Source organism: Phyllobates terribilis, unplaced genomic scaffold (genome assembly GCF_046119375.1).
Source record: "Phyllobates terribilis strain yellow unplaced genomic scaffold, ASM4611937v1 Scaffold_3__8_contigs__length_932513732, whole genome shotgun sequence".
NCBI lineage: Eukaryota > Metazoa > Chordata > Amphibia > Anura > Dendrobatidae > Phyllobates > Phyllobates terribilis.
The window spans coordinates 276,304,361-276,330,421 of NW_027362763.1; the positions used below are offsets into that span (position 1 = coordinate 276,304,361).

At 42.4% G+C, this 26,061-nt stretch overlaps 1 protein-coding gene across 1 annotated transcript; it reads right to left on the bottom strand.

The window, feature by feature from the left end:
- Positions 1–5,728: 5,728 nt before the first annotated feature.
- Positions 5,729–21,360, bottom strand: LOC141258527 (posterior protein-like). Its single transcript, XM_073673510.1, has 5 exons — positions 21,254–21,360; positions 20,687–20,708; positions 6,412–8,097; positions 6,114–6,197; positions 5,729–5,860 (listed from the first exon to the last, which is right to left on the bottom strand). Exons 1-5 carry the CDS (start codon positions 21,358–21,360, stop codon positions 5,729–5,731), a joined length of 2,031 nt encoding a protein of 676 aa, XP_073529611.1.
- Between the last annotated feature and the right edge of the window lie 4,701 nt (positions 21,361–26,061).

Genomic DNA, 26,061 nt, shown 5'->3' on the forward strand with positions numbered 1-26,061 from the left:
GCCCAGAATCTTTATGAGTCGGATCCAGGACCAGACGCAGAAGGTTCTGACCATAATGTAGACCCTCATTCCCAAACTGTAACTCCTGTTGGTGGAGACAATGAGGAAGACGATGATGAGACTCAAATACTTGATTGGAGCGTCAACTTTAGTTTTTTGTCAGGGCAGGAACAGGTTGGCTCTGAGGACGACGGGTGTGATAACGCACAGGGTGATGATGATGATGTTGGAGATCCCACTTACTGTCAACCCACAGTCAGCCAAGAGATGAGGTCAGCAGAGGAGGTGGAGGAAGATGCTAGTGACGACGAGGTCAGGTTGCGCATTCCTGGACAGAGACGTAGTTCTGGAAGCACGTCAACAACTGCATCCTCAAACACAACTCTGCCTCTCACCACAAGTCGTGGTGGCTCTTCAGGTCGCATGGGTGCTAAGCCTTGCATAGCCTGGGCATTTTTTCAGATCGATAAAGATGACCCAACTCGTGTTATCTGTAACATTTGTCAGCAAAAGCTAAGTAGAGGCCAAAAAATACATAGTTTGAGTACTTCATGCATGAACCGGCACATGGACATGAAGCATAAGTTGCAGTGGGAAGCTCAGTGTGCTACAATACGGCCTAGCCGGCCGGGCCAACCACCGTCTACCATATCTTGTGCATCCGCGGCCTCTTCATCCTCTGTGACTGGGGGGACAGCAGTCACACCTGTTTTGAGGTGCAGACCTGCCACCTCTTTACCCGCAACAGCCAGCGTGATTGGCATTTCATCATTTTCTTTGGAGTTGGTAACACCAGCTGCTGTTGAGCGCAGTCCGACATCGATAGCACCACCTTTGGATCAAGGCAACCTAACATGTCCGCCTGCATCTTCCTCACAGACTGGCAGTTTGCCGGGGACACCCTTATCAACCCTGTCTAAGCACAATAGCCAGCCCTCAGTCCCTCAGATGTGGACAAGTAAAAGACCATTTCCTCCTAGCCATGAGAAAGCTAAGAGGTTGAATTTCACCATCTGCAAGCTCTTGGCTACAGAAATGCTGCCTTTCCGCCTGGTGGACACAGATGATTTTCGAGACCTTATGTCTGTCGCAGTGCCCCAGTACCAGATGCCCAGTCAGCACTACTTCTCAAAGAAAGGTGTGCCTGCGCTCCACCAGCATGTCGCACACAACATCACCGCTTCTTTGAGAAACTCTGTGTGTGACAGGGTGCATTTCACCACAGACACTTGGACGAGTAGGCATGGACAGGGGCGTTACATGTCGCTGACTGGGCACTGGGTAACTATGGTGACAGCAGGACAAGGGGCTGCTGTCCAAGTCTTGCCGTCCCCACGAGTTGTGCGTCAATCCTCTTTATGTCAAAGTTCCTCCACTGCTTCTGCCTCCTCAACCTCCTCTCGGTCTTCCACCTGCACCCAAAGCCTGTCTGGTCATGCCACAAGCTTTCTAACTGCGCCGAAGGGATCCTGCACACCTCCTTACTATGCTGGCAGTAGGGCTCAACGTCATCAGGCGGTTTTTACTTTGAAATGTCTGGGAAATGTGAGTCACACAGCTGAGGAGTTGTGGTCAGCTCTGGAGAACCAATTTCATGAATGGTTGTCTCCACTGGACCTGAAACCAGGAAGGCAGTGTGCGACAATGCTGCAAACCTGGGTGCGGCCCTTCGCCGGGGCAATGTCACACACGTGCCTTGTATGGCACACGTGTTGAACCTGGTTGTCCAGCAATTTTTAGCCCACTATCCCAGACTAGATGGCCTTCTGCAGAGGGCACGGTCGCTGTGTGCTCACTTCCGCCATTCGCATCCCGCAGCTCAGCGACTTACATCTCTACAGAAATCGTTGGGCCTGCCACTTCACCGGCTAAAATGCGATGTGCCTACCCGGTGGAATTCAACTCTGCACATGTTGCAGCAACTGTGGCAGCACCAACAAGCCCTGGTGCAATACGTTCTGACGTATAGCCTGGGCCAACGAGATCCAGAGGTGGGGCAAATCACGCTGGAGGAGTGGTCTCAGATCAGTGACCTATGCACCCTTCTGCACAGTTTTGAAATGGCGACGAAGATGTTTAGTGCTGACGATGCCATTATCAGCATGACTATTCCGGTGATTTACATGCTGGAGCACATGTTAAACAGAATTCGGAGTCAGGTGGTGGCACAAGAGGAGGTGGAGGAAGTAGAGAAAGAGGAGTTGTATGCAGAAGGGCTAACATCTGCATGGTCCAGACGGTCGGCAGCACCAAGGCGGCAGGCATGTGAGGGTGGGGGAGATGGTTTTACCAGGGCGCATGGTAGCAGCCAACCTAGTGAGGAAGGTGCAGGAGCCCAGGAAGAAGTGGAGGACGAACTGATGGAAGACTCATCAGATGAGGGAGACCTTGATCACATTTCTGTTGTGCGAGGTTTGGGGGAGAGGACAGAGGAAGGAAGCATGATTGTTACCTCGCCACCAACACAACAGGGACTTGGTGCTCCTGGATGCGCAACACACATGAGTGCCTTCTTGCTGCACTACCTGCAACATGACCCTCGAATTGTGAGAATTAGAAATAATCCTGACTACTGGGTTGCCACACTGTTAGATCCCCGGTACAAAAGTAAATTTGCAGAAATTATTCCTGCCATAGAAAGAGATGCACGCATGCAGGAGTATCAGCAGAGACTGTTGCAGAATCTTACATGTGCTTTTCCACAAAACACCAGTGGTGCAAGTAGTGAATCTCACAGTTCCAACTTGCCAACCGTGGGACCGTCAAGTGTTCAGCACTCAAACCATAACAGAACCACAGTATCTGCTGGTAACATCAATTTTGCGGAATCATTTCACCACTTTTTTAGCCCATCCTTTGCAAGGCCACAGGAGACAATAAGTCTGACACATAGTCAACGCCTAGAGACGATGGTACAGGAGTATCTCCAAGTAAACATTGAAGCCATGACTGTGTCACTGGACCCTTGCTCTTTTTGGGCTTCCAATCTGGATAAATGGCCGGAGCTAGCCACTTACGCCTTGGAGATCTTGTCATGCCCCGCAGCCAGCGTTCTGTCTGAACGTGTGTTCAGCGCTGCTGGTGGTGTGCAGACAGATAAGCGCACGCGGCTCTCCACTGATAATGTAGACAGACTCACGTTCATAAAGATGAACAAATCATGGATACGAAACGACTTTTCTACCCCTGTGTCATCCTGGGGAGAGTAAAAGCTTGATGATTGGTTAAAATCACCCTACCAACTGTTTTAAGCTTTCAAATTACTAATCATGTTTATCTGTATCTTGCCTGGAAAATAATTTGGGCTTTGTAGCAGTGTGCAGCACTGATTCTATTAGGCCATCTATAATAAGCTCCACCAGATTTAAAATTACTAATCATGTTTATCTGTATCTTGACTGGAAAATAATTTGGGCTTTGTAGCAGTGTGCAGCACTGATCCTATTAGGCCATCTGTAGAATCTGCTGAGTTTTGGGGTGCCAGCTAATATTAATTAACAAGATCTACTGGATCTTTAAAAGGGGATTTATTACAAATAGGATATTTACAATAACATACATAAGGGAAACCTAACTAAAGGACAAGGGAACAATGTAAGGGAAAGGGTAAAAGGAGAGGATGGTAGAAGATGGGAAGAGGGAAGAAGCAGAAGAAGAATAATAGGAAGAATACTAATGCCTAACTAGTTTGATGTGCTACCTTTATATCAGTTACACAGTCAGACATGACCCACACATTGCCCATCCCTGTAACACCTCCAAATAATGGTACCATCCAATCAGGTCACAGTCTTTGAAGTTCTCCAGAAACATGCACATGGCTGCTGATGCAGACACTCTTCTGAAGGTAGCGCTCTTAGGTTTAGAATGGGTAAGAGTATCAGAGGTCATACATAATTGCAGTGGTCTTCATCTTCCTGCTGATGGCGTCTGGTATATAGCCAAAAGGTCTTTGTATCAAGTGGCCCGAGGACAGGTTCAACTGGATTTTGCTTGGAGATAAGAGGTCAACTTGAAGAACAATGGTTTGTAATCCAAACACCACAGGGGTTATGTACCTTTGAAGAGGCCAGACAAGATGTCCATCTCCCATGTAGGTGCTCTCTTTACTCTATCACTAGAACAAAAGGCAGCACACCACAGGACACACAATGTCTTCCTGCCTCACAGGTTTTATGACTCCACAGCACATGGTCAATCTCTTTGATGTCGTCCTTTGATGAACTTTAGTGCTATACAGGGTTTGTGGATCAAATTGTGAGTTCAGTCATTCATATTACACGTACGATAGATATTGTCCATGTTGGGTTCCAACATACGCCCCTTTGTGTCTGAATGACACACAAACTTATGATCATGGCATAATAAAATAGCGCTCTGCTCCAGGATCATCATCCATTTACTCCATCAGGGCACCATAAATGCGAGGTAACTAACAGGGACAAGGCATAAAAATTGCTGGACTCACAACATTCACTCTCATTCACACCTATCTGGATGCATTTTATACTTCAACAATTATACAATTTGTGACAGATGTACAGGAGCACAAATATAAATAAGGTATAGAACAATAATAAAAAATATATATAGCATTATATCAAAATGTCTACATTTAAAATGTGCATCCAAAGAACACATCATAGCTTCAACATCTATACATTTTAAAATAAAATTGGTGCTTTGAGGTAGTTTCAAGCACTCCAAATTGATAATATATTCAAGAAATAATGGTCATGATATTTACTAGTCATACGTTTAGCTAATCCCCTACTCCTTTGAGTATATCCAATAAATTCAGATTATGAATATTTCACAAATATCACATGCAAATTACATCGCTGCACACGGTACAAGTAGATAACCTGTCCAATGCCCTATTAGAAGCATCTTCTTATTGTTTATCAGAATATATGGAGATCACACTGGCTGATAGAAATATTTGATACCCTATTGCAAAATATTAGCAAGTGCCTATACTCTCCTATAATGGCACACTCTGTTATAGGTCCTATCATCTTGTATATTTTTCATTTAGCTTGTAAGATACGGTCTTTTCACTAATTTTCAGATACAGGTCAATTCATGTCAAGAAATCCCAAGAAAATGTTCCATAAAGGTAGTTTATCAATCCAATTGCCATCAAATCATGGCTCATCCAGGATTCAAATTTGATAAATTAGAGTATGCTCCATCACAGATCCTGGAAATAAAGAACAAGAGCAGTATCAGATTCTTAGCAGTTTTAATCTACATATGGTTTCTTTAGAAGACAACATTTTAACTTGAGCATCTGACTTTATTTACAAGTAAAGCACTTGTAGTCAGCAAAAATAACTTGAAGCGGAGAAAGAAAAAAAAATAAAAAAATAAAATAACAATTACAAAAAAAAAAAAAAAAATAATAATTACAAAAAAATAAAAACTTTAATCTCCCTAGCTATATATATTGCATGGTAATTCTTACCCTTACGCCCCTTTGGTACTAGGACATTGTACCAAACAAAAACAAGGGGGAAAACAAAATACTGAACGTGAGGTAAAAAAAAATATATATATATATATATATATATATATATATATATATATAAATTAATATTCCTGAATAGTGGGAATATGAAAAGCAAAATATTGTGACTCAATGCATTGCATAGGATGACAAAAAAATACAAAAACAAACAAACCAGACAAACATAAAACAATTAGTGGTAACTCAACTTTATCTGTCTTATGACGAATAAAGATTGGTAAAGTGGTCAAGCGGGTGCTGCAGATCTCTCACAGAAACTACAGCTTTGCATTGGTTGACATTATCATATAAATGATCTATCCAATTCAGGTCCTGATTGAAGACTCTTACCTGTGAAACAAGATTAAGAACATACATACAAAACAAACGAACAACCATTAGGCAAACACAATACCGATTCATCACAATGGGATGATTACTTGTTTAATTGTTTGCAAACAATTATTTAAACCCTTAACTTTGAGCTCATTGTCTAAACCACGTGGATTTTAATTACATATTGGCCGTATCAATGTATACACAGAATTAATAGCTGTAGAGAGAAATAACCAGTTTCATCTATGGACACAGTACTGTATATGACCTGTTGATCAAACACATTGGTTAGTCTCCTTGCTCTTGTAAATGGTCTCCTTGCTCTGATATCACGGGCTAAATGGTCTCCAGTCTAAAAAGAAACACAGACATAATTAGAACACAAATTCAAACCAAACATCATTTTATCCGGTCCATTATCCGTATGCTATTGATTCACATCTACTATGACAGCCAAAGACTCTCCATGTTTACCCAACCATATTGGCGCATTGGGTTGTGCTATTTAGCAACAGGGGTAGGGCAATTTGTGACCAACTCCAAAATAGCCAGAATGGTAGAGTTACCCTTGGATCAATCACAGGGATATTAGCACCTTCCTTTGGTTGTCTATAATACGGCGTATCCTGCTCTCTTCTTGTGTTGTCCTTATTAGCATTTGGGCTCTGCATTGTATGTGCGTCTGGTGCAGGTGTAGCAGGGTCAGCTTCTATATTACCTATCTGCTCACATGTCTCTGTGAACTCTGTGTTATTAGAGGTAGATTCTTCCTCATCAGACTCAATACTATCAATCCCCTGGTGAAACAAATGGATATTTAGTTCTGGGTAGATGTAAGGTGTATTACAATACCGTTTAATATGTCCAGGCCTCCCACATCCATAACAATACCCAACATATCCTCTTCTCCTAGTTATATGTACAGCAGATATATTTGTGGATGTCTCATACTGCTCCTTAGACTCATTACACCAGTCCCTAAGTATATTCACAAAGTTTCCATAGGAGCTGCTATTCCTTAGAGAGACCCTTGTGGTGTAATCTACATTACAATGATTTGCCATTGAATACAGGAAATTAGCATCATCCTGAGACATATCCAGACAGTTATAAACAGTCCTATACAAGGCCAGATAATTATTACAGAAGAGCAGTGGATCATCATGTCTCCTGAATCTGGTCATTGCTAGAGCATTTTCACCCCTAGTGTCCCGTCCACCTATGATGCATTGCAATTCCTTCCTTCTTAACTCTGCACCTTTACAATAATCACTCATATGTGCAGATGATAGCTGTGCTGCAAGTGGCCCTGGAAGCCAAGCTTGGAACAGAGACCAAGCATTCTTATTGTTCAGACTATGCTGCTGGACCACAGCCTCAAATCTATTAGACAGAAGGACTGGAGAAATATGTGAGTCAAACTTACCAAGAAGTTGACACAGATGAAGTTTTTCAGAAATGGTGAGCAATGGGGCACTATCAATCAATGGAGCACTACACCTGATATCCCTTGTATCCTCATTAGAAAGAGTACAGACATTCACTGTCTCAAGACTGCATTTCTTTGATGTAAGAGACTGTATATGTTGCTCTTTGTTATGCAGTTGACACTTAGCTTCACCCAGTTGTCTCTCCAGTGTTGCAATTAACTTCTCCATTTGACTATTTTTCAGTTCTAAAGAGAAAACCTGATTTGCATGTGAAGTGACACTCAGTCTACACTCCTTCAATTGTTCTTCCAACTTCTCATTTCTCACATCTAGTTCATCCACATGTGAACGTAAACCATCCATTTCAATAGTTGTATTATCAGAAATTTCAATAACAGAATCACTAATTTTGTCTATATCCTCCTTGATTTGTAACCTTTGCTTCCACCAACTTGCGTCTTTCATTTCACTCAATTCCTTCATCTTAAGCAACACTGAAATCGCATTGCTTAACTTTTCCTTTTTTAATTTCTTACTGAGAACTTTATTATTTAGCTTATTATTATAGATCTTACATTGTGATACCAAGTCCTTGTATTGGACTTCTAAAGATTTATCTGCACTGACATGGTAAATGGCAGATGCATACTTCTTCACATACTTTTCCACCAATTCCATTTCCAGCAAACTGTAAACACTTACAAACAAAATTAAAACTGGAGCACTAGGCCTTACACTAGGAACTTCCCAAAAGTCTAAATTTTTCACTACTTCCACACTTTCCACACACACAATTCCAATCTGATTCTGATATAAACTATTCTATCAAATACAAATGATATTTCACTTTTACTAAATACATCCAACGACACACTGTTAACAAAACGAAATACTTGATACACAGCAACACCAAAATCATTAGGATCAGCATACAAAAAAGTTTACAAGGAAATCCTTAACTCACCAGTGTTTCCTTTTCATCCAAGATCTAGACTCCTTAGTTCTTTGATCTCCACGCTTTTTCCAAATGTAGACTAAAGCAGGTTCATTTATTGCAGATTCTCTGTGGAATTTAATCACAGTCCCATCTGGGGTGCCATTATCTAGAATCTGCTGAGTTTTGGGGTGCCAGTTAATATTAATTAACAAGATCTACTGGATCTTTAAAAGGGGATTTATTACAAATAGGATATTTACAATAACATACATAAGGGAAACCTAACTAAAGGACAAGGGAACAATGTAAGGGAAAGGGTAAAAGGTGAGGATGGTAGAAGATGGGAAGAGGGAAGAAGCAGAAGAAGAATAATAGGAAGAATACTAATGCCTAACTAGTTTGATGTGCTACCTTTATATCAGATACACAGTCAGACATGGCCCACACATTGCCCATCCCTGTAACACCTCCAAATAATGGTACCATCCAATCAGGTCACAGTCTTTGAAGTTCTCCAGAAACATGCACATGGCTGCTGATGCAGACACTCTTCTGAAGGTAGCGCTCTTAGGTTTAGAATGGGTAAGAGTATCAGAGGTCATACATAATTGCAGTGGTCTTCATCTTCCTGCTGATGGCGTCTGGTATATAGCCAAAAGGTCTTTGTATCAAGTGGCCCGAGGACAGGTTCAACTGGATTTTGCTTGGAGATAAGAGGTCAACTTGAAGAACAATGGTTTGTAATCCAAACACCACAGGGGTTATGTACCTTTGAAGAGGCCAGACAAGATGTCCATCTCCCATGTAGGTGCTCTCTTTACTCTATCACTAGAACAAAAGGCAGCACACCACAGGACACACAATGTCTTCCTGCCTCACAGGTTTTATGACTCCACAACACATGGTCAATCTCTTTGATGTCGTCCTTTGATGAACTTTAGTGCTATACAGGGTTTGTGGATCAAATTGTGAGTTCAGTCATTCATATTACACGTACGATAGATATTGTCCATGTTGGGTTCCAACATAAATTACTAATCATGTTTATCTGTATCTTGACTGGAAAATAATTTAGGCTTTGTAGCAGTGTGCAGCACTGATCCTATTAGGCCATCTATACTAAGCTCCACCAGATTTAAAATTAATAATAATTTTTAGCTGCATCTAGCCCGGAAAATAATTTTGGGGTTCCGAGATGCGCAAGACACATAAGTGCCTTCTTGCTGCACTACCTGCAACATGACCCTCATATTGTCAGAATTTGAAGTAATCATGACTACTGGGTTGCCACACTCTTAGATCCCCCAAACTTTTCGATCAACCTTTTCATTTTAATAAAGACCAATAAAATGGTCATTTTTGAAATTATAAGCATTAGCAGGTTATTTGAAACTGAAATCAAACAGTTTTCAACTCAAAACTTTATTCTAGGTGATGTTACATTTTCACATAGGACCCCTTGTTCGAAAGGAGCTTCTGAACTCTCTCGTCCTTTGAATTTGTCAGGTTTTGGATGGTTTCTGCTTCAATTGTTTTGCATGAGGACAGAATACCCTCCCAGAGCTGTTGCTTAGATGTGAACTGCCTCCCGCCATCATAGACACTCCTTTTGATGATGCTCCAGAGGTTCTGAATGGGGTAGAGGTCAGGGGAGCATGGGGGTCACACCATAAGTTTGTCCCCTTTTATGCCCATATCAGCCAGAGATGCAGATATTTTATGTGCAGTATGAGATGGTGCATTATCATGCAAAAAAATGATCTTGCTGTGAAATACACGGTTCTTCTTCTTGAACCATGGCAGGAAGTGCTGTTTTAGAAAATCCACATACATTATGGAGTTCATCTTTAGCGCCTTCAGGGATCCTAAAGGGGCCGACAATCTCTCTCCCCATGATTCCAGCCCAAAACATTACTCCACCTCCTCCTTGTTGGCGCTGTAGCCGTGTTTGCGTGGGGTGTCCATCAACCAGCCATCCTCCACTCCATCCATCTGGACCATCGAGCGCTGCACGGCACTCATCCGTGAACAAAACAGTTTTGAAATCAGTCTTCATGTAATGTTTGGCCCACTGGAGCCGTTTCTGCTTGTGTGAAGTGGATAGAGGAGGTCGACAGGATGGCGTATGCACAGCTGAAAACCTCTGAAGGACCCTGCATCTTGTGGTTCGGGGGACGTTGGAGGCACCAGCAGCTTCTTCTTATTTGTAAAGCCGAATAAAGACTTGCGTCCATCAAGTTCGACCTGTTAGTTCTGTAATTGCTAAAGTTGATCCAGAGGAGGGCAAAAACCCCAAAAGATTTGGCCAATCTTCACCTGAGGAAAAATTCCCTCCCGACTCTGAAACCAGCAGTCAAAAAGTCAGCTTCAAAAACTTGTCTGCTGCTATGACAAGGCTTTTTTGCCGCTGCTCTTTTAACCTGACGTAATTGCCTGTAGGAAAGAGTCCTCAATTTGCCCTTATCAGCACGCACACGTGTGTACTGTGAATCAGCTACATGCTTCTTGATTGCCAAGACACTTCATCCTGATCATTGCACAATGTTGATTGTAGTCATGCCTTGACCTAAACACTCCACAATTTGTTGCTTCTCAGCAGCCGACACATCCTTTTTCTTTCCCATTTTGGCAGAAAATGTAGGCTGCTTAATAATGTGAGACAGCCTTCTTAAGTAGTCTTGCCTTTCATTGGACACACCTGCCAAACTAATTAGCACAGGGGTCTGCAATTGCTTACAGTGATATAAAGAGCCCTGACACACATCACCATCAATGAGTTTAACTGACAAACAAACAAATTCTTCCCTTATCACTCCTAAACACTTTTTGCATAATAATTTGGAACACAGTGTACATGTGCTTTTCCACAAAACACCAGTGGTTCACGTAGTGAATCTTACAGTTCTAACTTGCCAACCGTGGTCTGTATGGAGTTGTTCAATAAAGGGCCCAAAATTAAGATAACATAGATGGGAGAGGTCTCTACGATTAGGAATTCCTAAGTATTTGATACCCTGTGAGGGCCAGGCAAAGGGAAAGTTGGACTGGATGGAATCCTATATGGATTTGGGGAGGGAGACATCGAGGGCCTCAGAATTCGCTGCATTGATTTTAAAATTTGACCATGTAACAAAGTGATCTATTTCATACTAGGACATCATCAGCAAATAGAGAGCACTTGTACTCGGTTCCTCCCACCTCAATCCACCTAATATTGGGGTTATGGCGAATTGATGAGAGCAGGTGCTCCGTCACTAGGATGTATAAGAGAGGGGACAGAGGACATCCCTGCCTTGTCCCATTGGTGATTGTGAAAGGTGATGAAAATGTTCTGATGCACCCCCTGGGCCTTTGGACACCCGGAGCCGGACCCTTTTTGGTGGATGCTGGTGGTTGTAGTCTTCGTGGCGGCGACCCGGTTCCGTGGCTCAGGGTGGTCAAACCAGTGGCGGAACTATTTATGTGGTTTTGATGTTTAAATGTCCGACTACGCCACCCGTGGATTGCGGTCAGAGTGAACCGCCGCTGCAGGGCAGACCGCTGAGGCTGGTGTTGTGGGTGCAGCAGAGCGTAGCATAACTCCCCACGGGAGGAGTATAGCCTCAGGGCAGTTTATGCGGAGGATGGGGGTGATGGTGCAGGGCAGCAGCAGTAACGACACGGAGTCAGTGATGCAGTCCAGGGCCTTTACTCACAGTTCTTATTATCCAGACCACGTCTGCAGGTAACGGCTGCCCACATCGTACTGTGCTCTCCATGTGAGGGGCTCAGACAACTCCCAGGTAACTTTGGAGCGCTTCACAGGACCCCCTTTGTGTGTTCTTTGTCTGGCCTATCTTACCAACCCTTCTGTCCGGCTGCCTCAGGCCTCCTCTTGGTAAACTTGGCGCCAGTTTCCCTGACCCTATGTGGTGCCTTCCTAGCGGGTGTAGCTAGGGGCTGCGCCACATAAAATGTCACAGCCTCCGGTTTCTAGCTGAGGGTCGTTTCCTGCCTCCACTAGTTTCGGGGACCGGTCTCCCCCTTTGGCCTGACCCCTCCACGCAGGTGGATTCGGGCGTGCGGTGGCGACTCGCCCGTCCGCACCCCTGGGATCCCTTCATTCCTCGTTCCTGGAGCCTTCTCCGCTCCTCTTCCTTCCTTCTCCCTCTTCCAGGCCTGGGCCTCTGTTACTAGGCCCGCCTCCGGAGCAGAGCTCATGCAGAGCCCCTGCTCCCTGCCACTTCTGCTCAGACTTCTCTGCACTGAACTAAGATGGTGCCCACCTTTTATACTCCCTTCTCAGTGCACCCAGGAACTGCTTCCTCCCTGCTCCTGCACCACAGGGTTCCCCTTCCTCAGTGTTCCCTCCACCCACTCCAGCCAGGGACAGGGACTGTCGTGCCCATCTCAGAGGCATTTTGGTCGCCCTGCCCCACGGCAATGTGGTGTAATGCATGCAGGTGTCGGGTCCTGATCCACACTCCATCCTTACCTGATAGTGAGATATCACACCTCTGGGTGAGGTGCAATACCTCTGTAGCAACCGAGCCCACAGGGTGCTACAGTTCCATTTATCTTCAGCCTAGGTGACCTATTGTGATACAGGGCCGTGATTTTGGCTATAAAAGGGTCCCCTAGACCCCTACCCCAAGCTTTTTAAGAGAATCATATGTGGCGTGCCAGGAGACTCTATGGAATGCTTTCTCAGCATCCAACGAGAGTATCTAATTACAAATTTTTAACTGCATCTAGCCCAGGAAATACTTTGTGCCTAGTAGCAGTGTCTGCTAGTCAGTGGATTATACCGGCTGTTAAGCAAGCTACACCACCTGTAGTTTGGACACTTAATTTTTTCAAAGGAAATGCTTCGGGACCACGGGATACTCAGTGAAGAGCATCAGGAGGTACCCCAAGGCATAGGGGCTGGGACTGGCAGTAGGATGCCTTGCGGTGGACAGCCGAGCTCGATCCTTATAAAAGCTTTTTAACTGCAGCAGCTTTAGTGGACGCTACTGGAGCTGGAATTACGCGGCTGCTGGCATGAGACTTGCCCTCCAATAGATCCTTGTAAATGGATTTAAAGTGTATTCATTCAAATTAGAGAGACAATTTAAATTAAAAAGCTTAGAGCTGCCTCCACCACAGGGGGGTTCGCTCGACCCACCAGCGGACAGGCACCAGTATTGGGAGAGGGGGGCTGGCCGTCAGGGTTCACCGCGGCTCTGGCACAAACCCGGCGACACGGAGGTGGCACGGGCAGGAGCGGACTGAACGTGTCAGCTTCTCACTTTTTGGATTTTAGAAGGGCGTGACATGCCTATATCTGTGTCTCCCCCTCCTTTTACTCCTCCACCTCTTTTCTTTTCGCATGACTATATGTACTTGTCACTTTTCCATGTGTTAGTTGTGTCTTCTGAGCAGTTTGTCAGCTATTGGACACCTTTGAAGGTGTTTTCTATGTGTTTCTATGTGTTTTTGTTTGCCTGCCATTGGTTTTAACGGTGTTCGAAGGTGTTCGACGAACAGTTCGACGAACAGTTCGGCGAACACACGGGTGTTCGACGAACCGAACTCGAACACTACGGGGGTGGCTCAACACTAATCAAGACATTCCAATTAGATTGAGTTCAGGTGATTGCGGAGGCCAAGTCATTTGACACATATCCTTCTTGGTTAGATACCCTTTACTTGGAGGTGTGTTTTTGGTAATCGCACTGTTGTATCTCAACTAATGGTCCCACTAATTGCAAACCAGATGGAATGATATGTCATTGTAGAATGCTGTAATAGTCAAGCTGGCTAAGTGTACCTTGATTTTGAAATAAATCATCAACAGTGTAACCAGAAAAGTACCCCCACAACAGCACAGCTTTCCTTCCATAATTCAAAGTGGACACCACACAAGTATAAAACCATTGTCACATAGTGTCAAGGGACTGAGGGCTCTTACCCAATCCATCAAACTAGGGGTGCCCTAGTCTATTCCTGTCCCCTGGATTACTCCTAACTTAACCCTTGTATAGGAAAACACTAACCAGACTGACAGATTAAACAGAAAGGGATAAATGAAAACTGCAATCATACAAATACACTCACAAAACAACAGAGTTGGAAACAAAGGAGGTATAGGAAGTGGAAACAAAATGTAAGAGGATAAGGAAAACCATGCAAACCCGCTCCACTCAGAAATCTCCAGAAAAAACTCTCCAACCGCCAACGCCAAACACTGAACTTTGTCTTTCACTACCAAACCAGGAAGTAGAACTATCACTGGCAATTCACAAGTGCCAGTGGATGGTATATAAACCAGAGGGAAGTGGCCTACACAGAACATCTGAGACAATTCAGGATGGAGAGCTCCAGGAGATCAACTGAACTGATTAACCCTTGCCATCACAGCAAGGAAATTTGTACTGTTTAACAGGAGGATGAAGAAGTTCTAATAAGTGCAGAAGTTCGTGTAACCAAAACCCGCGATCATATGAACCCACTCTTTGACGGTATCCCCGTGACAACCATCTACTCAACTTTTCTATGTCTCATTTTTACTCAACAAACAACAGAACAGATTTTCACTGATCTAATATCCAGAACTTCAGTGTTCTTTCGCCCAAACAAGTAATTTCTTCAGTAATGACTTTTTTGCAGTACTTTGACCAGTTAATTTTGGTCAGTTGACATTGAGACATACAACCCCTGGCAAAAATTATGGAATCACCTTGCTCGGAGGATGTTCATTCACTTGTTTAATGTTGTGAAAAAAAACAGATCACAGACATGGCACAAAACTAAAGTCATTTCAAATGGCAACTTTAGGGCTTTAAGAAACACTAAAAGAAATCGAGATTAAAAATGTGGTACTCAGTAATGGTCATTTTTTTCAGACCAAGCAGAGGGAAACAATTATGGAATCACTCAATTCTGAGGAAAAAATTATGGAATCATGAAAAACAAACACACAAAAGAACACTCCAATACATCACTAGAATTTTGTTGTTGTTACGCTCACTCTCGGACTGACTGGCATGAGCATGGTTAGTGGTCCTACTGGGCAATGAACCGAGGAGTGCCTGGAGGGGCATGACTAGGGGCCTCGCCATATCTGACCACGACCACACGGCAGCTTAATCGACTCCGTGGTCCGAGGAGGGACGTGGGAAGTGGCCTAGGTGCTACTCCAGGTCAGACCCCGGTCACAGCTGTTGACCCTCACTGGGGAATGCAGGAACGGTTAGGTTAGGCTGGTATGCAGACAGGTGGGTACTGGCAGGCATGGCTGGCATGCAGACAGGTGGGTACTGGCAAGAACAGCTGGTATGCAGACAGGTGGGTACTGGCAGGCATGGCAGGTATGCAGACAGGCCGATACTGGCAGGTAGGAAAGCAGGCTGGATAGGGACCAGTACAGACTGGGATACCGGAATAGAGCCGCAGGTGTGGTGGACAAGCCGAGCAGAGCCGCAGGCGTGGAGGACAAGCAGAGCAGAACTGCAAGCGTGGAAGACAAGTGGAGCAGAGCAGAATCGCAGGCGCGGAGGACAAGTGGAGCAAAGCAGAGCAGAACCGCAGGCGCGAAGGACAAGCAGAGCAGAGCACAACCGCAGGCATGGAGGACAAGCAGATAACAGCAGAAACGCAGATGCGGTGGACAAGCAGAGCAGAGCAGAACCGCAGGCGCAGAGGACAAGCAGAGCAGAGCAGAGCAGAACCGCAGGCGAAGAGGACAAGCGGAGCCGAGCAGAGCGGAACTGCAGGCGCAGGGGACAAGTGGAGCAGAGCAGAGCAGAACTGCAGGTGCGGAGGACGAGTGGAGCAGAGCAGAGCGGAACCGCAGGTGCTGAGGACAAGAGGAGCACAGCGAACCACAGGTGCTGAGGACAAGAGGAGCAGAGTGGAACTGCACGTGCAGGCAGACAGGACAGGGCTCTGTTCACATGGAACAGACTGGGAACAGAACACAGGAGGTACTGTAGATACGGAGGCAGGGAAATGGGACAAGCAGAACCAGATACACACAAGGTACTTGCAATGAAGTAGCAAGTGGAAACAAAACTCACAAACAGAAGTACAGAGACAACAAGTTGGAGTTAGGTGCATGTTCAAACACTGCTGGAAAAGGAAAGGATCGGACATAGAGACAAACAGGTAACGGGCTAGGACACAGTTCAGACAGGAACTGAACCTGGAACAAGATACAGGAAAGAGCCTGGGTACTCAGCCCCCAGGGTGACGAAAACAGACTAGAAGTCACAGATACAGATAACGGGCCTGGGTACTCAGTCCCCAGGGTCGCGGAAACAGACTAGAAGTCTGAGATACAGATAACGGGCCTGGGTACTCAGCCCCCAAGGTGGCGGAAGCAGACAAGATACAGGACAGGACCTGGCAGCTCTGTTTCACAGAACACACTGAAAGAAAGCGTTGCTCAGGCACCTCCTACTGGGTGGAGGGGGTTTAAGTAGCCAGTGACTCACAGCAATAGGCTGGGGACGCATTAGCCTATACTCAATCATTTTTGGCCTATCTTAAAACAGGATCCTGAGCTCTCAAAGTTGATTGAGGATAGACCCCTGATTACTGCGAGAAGGAGTAAAACGATTGGTGAGACCATAACACGCTGCCATTATGTAGCCCCAGGATCCAGATTTATTTTTGGGTCTAAGGGGCCCTGATGGGGTTCTCAACCATGTGGGGATTGTAATGTTTGTGGTTTTATGGTCAAAACTGGTGAATTTTCTAATTCTGCTGTTACCCGGACATATAAGATTGTCCACTCTATAAATTGTAAACCTACAGCCGTTATATACCACCTTACATGTCCCTGTGGCCTTGTCTATATTGGACTTACTTCTAGGCAATTACGTGTGCGGATACAGGAACACACAAGGGACATTAAATCTGCAAGATTATTGGGCCAGGATGGCACCTATAGGGAGGACATCATGAAATTGAAAACAATACCTGCCCATTATCGCAGCCATCATCCACTGGGAACCATAGAAATGCGGGTTTGTGGTATTGATGTCGTCCATATGGGTGTTCGTGGTGGACATCTAATGAACAAATTGGCACAGAGGGAGTGTCGTTGGATAACGACTCTTAGAACTATGAAGCCACATGGCCTTAATGACCAATGGGGTTTTTCTACTTATTTGTAATGGATTGGTTTGGTCCCTGTGCTGCTGCTTCTCTGAACCCTATTTATATATATATATATATATATATATATATATTTACATACAGTATATATATTTTTTAATATATATACTAATTTGTATATATGTTATGTCTTGTATTTATATGTATAGCTCTATGTATATATACATATGTATGCTTGTTTGGATATATGTTTATGTATTGTCCTGAGCTGTAGGAATATACATATGTATTTTTAATTGGTTGGTTTATAATTGTGAGTGTGTTTGTCTAATGCATGTTTTTCTCTCCGGTAGTGTGGTTTTGACTTGTGGCCATATCCTTGTAATGGCTTTCCATCAATATTTATATCCTTGTATTATGGATTTTTTTATATCATAATGAAAACGCCACCCATTGGATATCCTCTGCTTCCGTTAAACTTGTGACAATTCTGACCATGTATTGCTTAATCGTGATCTACATCAACTCTGTGGATTGTGGTATTGTCCAAACATGTGTGGATTTGTCATACTGTACACATATTATTGAATGGGGCATTTATTTATTATTCTTTATGTGTATCTTTACTATCTATGTATGCATTAATAATGGGCCTTGAATTTGGGCTACTGTATATTAATTAATTGTCTGCATATGATTATTTACTTGCCTTGCTCTGATATTAGTGGGACTTGCCCTTTTGCTTGCCCTTTAGCGATATGGCTCCAGGATGCTTGCGCATGTCCTCCTTCCGCCGTGCTCGCGCGTGCTGTCGCACCACTCTGTGACATCACGGCTGTGCTAGCAATGGGCGCGTGGTCATCGCCGCAGGATGTAATCATGAGCCCAATAGGACGCATCTGTGGCAAAGGATCATATGATCCTCACAAGGTATATAAGGGACAACACATTTTAGTGCTTAATATCACTCCCTGAGGAAGCGTAGCTGTGAAACGCGCGTTGGAGTGTGGGTTACCAATGCACTTGGTGTTTGCAGCATGAATCCAGGTATATCATGTGATGTTTGAAATATAATCTCTTTAGTTATGGGCTATTGTTCTATCTTGTCACTTTATGTGCACTGCACTTTATATTTATAGATGAATTTATGCTGTTACCGTTTAGCTCTCCATTGAGATTTGAATACCTGGTAAGTGGACACTAGCACTATGCCACTTTGGATATGGCTATTCATTTATTTCTTTGTTTAGCCAGAGATTCAAGATTTGTCTAGATACTGAGTTATTTTGATCTGTATAGATCTTGTATTTGCATCTTTTGCATTTTGTTTGGGCAGAGACCTAATATTTGTTTAAGCACTGAGTCACTTGATTAGATCCTTGAATTTACATTTGCACTTTATGGTGACATCTAAATTTTGCTATCATGCTTGTTGGAATCTATTGAAGAGGTTCAGTGCTTTGTACTTATAATTAAAACTATTTATCTGATATTCTCTACTTGTGTCCTGCATACTGTTTACATATTATGCTGCATACACCTTGTCGCATACACCCCTTTTTTTAAAATTGTCTTGTGTTTATGTGTACGTATGTATATGTCTTTTTTTATTAATTGTGTTTTTTGGTACCTTGATTGTTTAATAAAACTTAATGATTTCACTGTACGATTTAAATTCATCTTGTCTGAGCATTTTTTAGGTTTAGTATCTGTTGTCTTTCTTCTTGGATTTTTGCCCTAGATGGCAGTATAAAATATGAGACGATGATTTGGGCTTGCAATCCTTCTATATGTTTGGTAATAAAGATACAGTATAGGACCTGGCAACTCAGTTGCACAGAGCACATTGAAAGAAAGCATTTCTCGGGCACCTCCTACTGAGTGGAGGGGGTTTAAGTATGCAGTGACTCACAGCAATAGGCTGGGGATGCATTAGGACTGCGCACACTGTAACTTTAAGAATCAGGAAGTAACAGGGCCGCCGCCCTAAGCAATCAGACAAGAGACATGCACACAGCAAGCAATGGAGCAAAGCGTGCAGCCTGGACTGATAGGTAACTTGGCGGTCTTGCATGGTGGGAGATGGTAAGCCATGCCAGCTCGCTGCCAGGGATGTTACAGTTGCACCACATCTGGCTTTAATAACAGCTTGCAGACTCTGAGACACTTAATGCGTGACAAACAGTACTCAATCTGGCTCCAACTTTCTCTGATTGCTGTTGCCAGATCAGCTTTGCAGGTTGGAGCCTTGTCATGGACAATTTTCTTCAACTTCTACCAAAGATTTTCATTTGGGTTTAGATCCGGACTGTTTGCAGGCCATGACATTGACCTTATGTGTCTTCTTTCAAGGAATGTTTTCACAGTTTTTGCCCTATGGCAGGATGCATTATCTTCTTGAAAAATGATGTCATCATCCCCAAACATCCTTTCAATTGATGGGATAAGAAAACTGTCCAAAATATCAATGTACACTTGGGAATTTATTGAAGATGTATTGACAGCCATCTCCCCAGTGCCTTTACTTGACATGCAGCCCCATATCATCAATGACTGTGGAAATTTGCATGTCCTCTTCATGCAGTCATCTTTATAAATCTCATTCTAACAGCACCAAACAAAAGTTCCAGCATCATCACCTTGCCCAATGCAGATTCGCGATTCATCGTTGAATATGACTTTCAACCAGTCATCCACAGTCCACGAATGCTTTTCCGTAGCCCATTGTAACATTGTTTTTTTCTGTTTAGGTGTTAATGATGACTTATGTTTAGCTTTTCTGTATGTAAATCTCATTTCCTTTAGGCGGTTTCTTACAGTTCGGTCACAGACATTGACTCCAGTTTCCTCCCATTCGTTCCTCATTTGTTTTGTTGTGCATTTCCTGTTTTGGAGAAATATTGCTTTAAGTTTCCGGTCTTGACGCTTTTATGTCTTCCTTGGTCTACCAGTATGTTTGCCTTTAACAACCTTCCCATGTTGTTTATATTTGGTCCAGATTTTATACACAGCTGACTGTGAACAACCAACATCTTTTGCAACATTGCGTGATGATTTACCTTCTTTTAAGAGTTTTATAATCCTCTCCTTTGTTTCAATTGACATCTCTCCTGTTTAAGCCATGATTCATGTCAGTCCACTTGGTGCAAACAGCTCTCCATGGTGTGATCACTCCTTTTTAGATGCTGACCGATGAGCCGATCTAATTTGATGCAGGTGTTAGTTTTTGAAATGAAAATTTACAGGGTGATTCCATAATTTTTTCCTCAGAATTGAGTGATTCCATAATTTATTCCCTCTGCTTGGTCTGAAAAATATTACTCTTACTGAGTAACACATTTTTAATCTTGTGATAAAAAAAAAGAGATGCGCTGCAAACCACTCATAAAATACCAAGAGAGCGATTCCTTCCTGTCTAAGAGAAAATGGTAGTCCAAATGAAGATATACGTGTGCAGCTTCCAGGGGTCCTTTGAAGAAGTCACAACTGAAACTAGAGGTGATAGTCACGTGCCGAAGTCTGTAGAACAAGCCGTTAGTGTTGCAGAAAATGGGTTCAAACAGCGTATTAGAGGGGATAGAGGGCTGCAGAGACTCTCAGAGATTCTGATGGAAAAACAAAAAGGGAAGTGTTTTTTTTTTCCCTTTTTTTTTGCAGGTTTTTTTTTTTCCAATTTATGGGATGATTATCCACCTATATATACAAGGGAGCGCCCTGTGTCTGCAAAACCCTGACGAAGGAGGCCGTGACCTCGGAAACGCATCGGATAAGCGCTGGACTGTTTTTCCCTCTGTGGAATCCTACTGCTGTTGTGACGTCACACAGATACTAAGCGCTCACATCCTTGAACATCAGTTGTCCTGCAGGTGTGACCGACCGGCACACCTACCAGGTTGTCTGCAGTCCTTCTCACCCATGATCTTCATCCCTGTATCCACCTAGTGCAATGGCTGCATGTACCTTAAAGCATGAATCTCTGAGAGTCTCTGCAGCCCTCTATCCCCTCTAATACGCTGTTTGAACCCATTTTCTGCAACACTAACGGCTTGTTCTACAGACTCCGGCATGTGTCTATCACCTCTAGTTGCAGTTGTGACTTCTTCAAAGGACCCCTGGAAGCTGCACGCGTATATCTTCATTTGGACTACCATTTTCTCTTAGACAGGTAGGAATCACTCTCCTGGTATTTTATGAGTGGTTTGCAGCGCATCTCTTTTCTTTTTATCATTTCATTATTATTTGCACCAGGGCATACGGTGCTTTGAGATTGCGGCTCTTTGCCTATCTGATCGTACTATAGCAGCAGCGCTACTGCAGTTTTTTACATTTTACTTTAGGATTATTCATTGCCCATTGCAATTGCTGCATACTGCTTTACTCACTATGACCAATTTATGGAATGATCGCAAACAGAGACTTATAAGTATGCGGATGCATTCCCAGCAGTATCAGACTGCTGAATCGAATGTGGAAGACCATGTATATAAAGCCAAATCCACGTTAAAAAGATTAGAACATTTATTAATTATTGAGATTAAAGGCTTGTGGGAGATAATGTCTCTAGAAAGATATTTGGCATGTGATAAAATCCCAAAAGGTCTTCAAGTGTACAAACTTTTGGCCAGTGATATGGAAGATACTGAGAGTACTAATGAATTAAATGATCTGTTCCATAGCTTTTCCAAACAAGCTGTTGAATTTATAATTAATAAGCGACAAGAAGTACTGACCAGATTAAACAGTGAAATTATTGAACATTTTGAGGCCATAAAATAGTATAAGAATCATCCACAAATTCAAGCGTTATCAGCTAGTATTCAAAAGCACTTCTATGAAAAAGAATGTGAAATTAGAGATAAAAAACTGTCCAAATTCACAAGAGATAATATTTCAAACGTAACCAAAAATAATAATGTGCAAACAAATAAACGATCTAGTAGTAATTCTTCACATAGTAATTCACTAGAAAAGATTGATGAAATCCACACTAATCCATCGGACGAATCTTTGCTTGAAATATCTCTTCATACTACTACTACTCCGAATAATACACAAAACGAGCATATAATTAGTACAGTGCAAGAAATTGCTAATACTAATGCAAAGGATAGAAACCATGATAAATCCAAATCATTTAAGAATGGTTCCATTTCCTATCTTCCGTTAGCACCTATTACTATTGAACCTGTCAGCACCCAAAACCGCTTTGAAGTATTATCTAATGAGGAAATATCTATGAACCCTGAAATTGCAGAGGACACTAACAATAAAAGACCTAAAAAAACTTTAAATAAAAATTCAAAGAAAAACAACTCTAAAAAAATCCCAATTAGGCGGGATTTTTTCTTAAGACCAACTACAAAAAAACAAAGAGAGGATAAGGGGAAGGAAATGCTCCAAAAAAAAGGATTTAAACAACCCCCCACAAAATTCGGGTCAAAAATTTTTCAATTTGAGTAAATACCAACTAACTGAGAGAGAAATGGGTATCTTGAATAAGGGTTTAAAATTTGCCCCGTCCACCTATTTTAATAAATTTGATGCATTTATTTGAATAAAGAAGTTCATGCGTAATCTAGCTTTGAAAAAATATTTTCTCAAAAAAAATATTGCGGGATCTACATTGAAAACGAAAATAGATGTTTCCCCACTTTCTTTGAGCACGTCAGACAGTTCTTTCATTCATACAGATCTTAAATGCAAATCATCCTTTAATCTGATACAAGAGTACTCGGAGGCATTCACCAGCTTCCAGAATCTAGTTATCAGGGATATACGGAAAGTAAAAAGTACCAAACGGCATAATAATTTAACCTGGAAGGAACAATTAATTATCAAAAAATTACAGGACAATAGCAATATAACGATTCGCCCAGGTGACAAAGGGGGAGGGGGTATCGTTATATTAGACAAGGAGGCATACCACACAGAATCACTAAGAGGTTGTTGAGCGATGAGAAAACATATAAAAAATTAGTAATGGATCCTACTAATTCTTATAACATGGAATTAAAATCTCTCGTAGATGCAGGTAAAAAATCGGGCGTATTATCAGCTCATGAGCAAAAATAAATTCATAATCAATATCCTTCAATAGCAATGTTCAACAAGATACCAAAGATCCATAAAAATATAGATCATCCACCAGGACGCCCGATTATTTCAGGCATTAATTGTCTCACGTCCAATCTGTCTGAATATGTAGATTGCATTTTACAGAAATTTGTGCCTTCTTTACCAGCTTACATCAGGGATACAAAGGATTTTTTACAAGTTTTAAACACGGTACAATGGGAACCGGGCTTTATTATGGGCACTCTTGATATAACCTCTCTTTACACAGTTATTGATAATGTGCAAGGAGTGGAAGCGGTACAACACTTCCTACAAATGAGTAATGGTATTGAAAAAATCCCACAAGTTCAAATAGATTTTATTAAAAAGTCGATTAATTTTATTACAACCCATAATTATTTCCAATACGACAAACAATTTTATATTCTGACGTGGGGTACAGAATTGGGGACGAGATTCGCGCCGGGTTTCGCTAATCTCTACGTGGGGAGGTGGGAGGGGCTTCACCTCCCTCCCGACCAGGGGCCCGGCGTGGGTCTGGTCCTATGGAAACGTTTTATTGATGATGTATTTTTTATATGGCGTGATGGTGGTCTTGCACTGGATACTTTTTTTAATGGAAATTAATAAAAATGATTTTAATCTGAATTTTACGTCAGCCACCAGTACATCGTCAGTTAATTTTTTAGATATCACAGTTTTTATAGAAAATGGGCAGTTAATTACAAAAAGTTATAGAAAGCCTACTGATAGTAACAGTTATATTGACATAACGAATTGCCATTTACCTGCGTGGCTCAGAAATATTCCTAAAGGCCAATTTATGTGGACAAGGAGGAACTGTACTAATTATGAAGATTACCAAAATGAATCTGAAAAGATGATAGACCAATTCACCCAAAAAGGCTACAATAATACAGACCTTGAGAATCTAAGAGAACAGGTAGGGAAAATTCCTAGAAATCAGCTGCTTGCTAAACAAAAAATAAGTGATTTAAAAAAAAAGAGCACTAATGATGTTTTTATAATCCCAATAATCACACAGTATAATCACGAATGTGGTAAATTAAAAAGAATTGTCCAAAAGTATTGGCCGTTATTAAAGGAGGACAAAATTATTGGAGAGTATGTTCCTCCTAAGCCCAGTTTTGTATATAGGAGGACAAAAAATCTGGCAAGTAAGATAGCCCCTACAGTGGTGTATAAAGAAAATGGGGTAATAAAAGAGAAATGGTCAAAAGGTTTTTTTCCTTGCAAGGTGTGTACTATGTGCAAAGCAACTAAGGCGATGGAATCAGTACTATCTTTTTCTAATGATGAAGAAACAATCAGTATCTACAGACACATATCCTGTCAATCAAGAGGAATCATTTATTGTATACAGTGTCCTTGTAATAAGCACTTTATAGGGAGAACAAAAAGACAATTAAAGGTGAGATTAAAAGAACATGCAAACAATATTATAAAACAATATACAGGTCATCTTTACATTACAAAATGGCCCATAAAGGTAAATTAACAGGCACTAAATTCTGGGGAATTGAACAAATTAAAAAAACATTGGAGAGGTGGTGATTATTAGAGATGAGCGTTGTTCTACTCAACTGTTCGCCAATCTCAAATTCGAGCTGTTTTGGGCGGTGTTCGAGCCGGTCGGCGAACACGAACAATTTGAGAAAAATTCGGCTGTTCGAGGTTATGTTAACTGTTCGTGCACCAAAATCATAACTGGATTTTTTCTCAGTAATGATGAAAATTAATGTTAATACGCAGTTTGAGTGTACAGCGGGGCCGGGGGAGGGGCAGGGGATGGATCTCTGCAGGAACAATGAAGATCTCCATTTTTTTTTCTCTTTCCCGCATTTGCGGTGGGGAGGTGCAATCTGTCAGCCTATCAGCAGCGCACACACGGAGCGAAGTGCTTTTTTTTCACACAAGCAAGGGCATGTGTGATTGTCAGTGTATGTCACATGTCCTTGCCCTATAAGACCAAGCCATTTTCCCCGTCGCCACCATTTTCTCACTGCTGCAGCTGCATGTTAGACGGCACCGCTGTTGCTGTGTGCGCTATACCTTGTTAATTTCAAGCCAATTTTCGCACAAATATACAGATAGCTTGGGAGTAGGGAATAGTTGTGATTGCAGTCCTTTTAAGGACTAGGTTACAGCATTTCCTACGACTTTTATCAAGCAGGTCTGTGCTCTTAAATAGATAGATTGTGGGAGTAAAGACTAATTGTAATTGGAGTCCTTTTCAGGACTAGGTTACATCAGTTCCTATCAGTTTTTGCCAGGCAGGTCTGTGCCAGTGCTGTGCAAGTTTTTTTCACAGCATTTGGCTGAATCTAGCAAAGCTAATCCTTTTTGGCCTACTGCAGAGTGTGTTAGTCAGTGGAGTAGCCTATCTGTGTTGCAAGATATACCACCTGTGTATAGAATACCAATTTTTTTACTGCACCTAGTGAAGTAAAATCTTTTGGGCATAGCATCACTCTATTAGTCCATCTATACTGACCTCCATCAGGTTGCAAACTGAATATAATTTTTTTCTGCATCTAGCTCTGAAAAAATATTTGGGCTTCTAGCAGTGTGTGGGACTTGGTCTATTAGTCCATCTATACTGACCTCCATCAGGTTGCAAATTAAAAATAATTTTTTTCTTCATTTAGCTCTGAAAAAATATTTGGGCTTCT

Excerpts from the sequence above, each read along its gene's own strand:
- LOC141258527 (XM_073673510.1), bottom strand. The coding sequence starts at position 21,360 with ATGCCGGAGTCTGTAGAACAAGCCGTTAGTGTTGCAGAAAATGGGTTC. Across the intron at positions 8,098-20,686 it reads AGGAAGGAATCGCTCTCTTG|AATAGTTTATATCAGAATCA; the intron begins GTATTTTATGAG and ends TGTATTTGATAG. Across the intron at positions 5,861-6,113 it reads CCAATGTGTTTGATCAACAG|GTAAGAGTCTTCAATCAGGA; the intron begins GTCATATACAGT and ends CTTGTTTCACAG.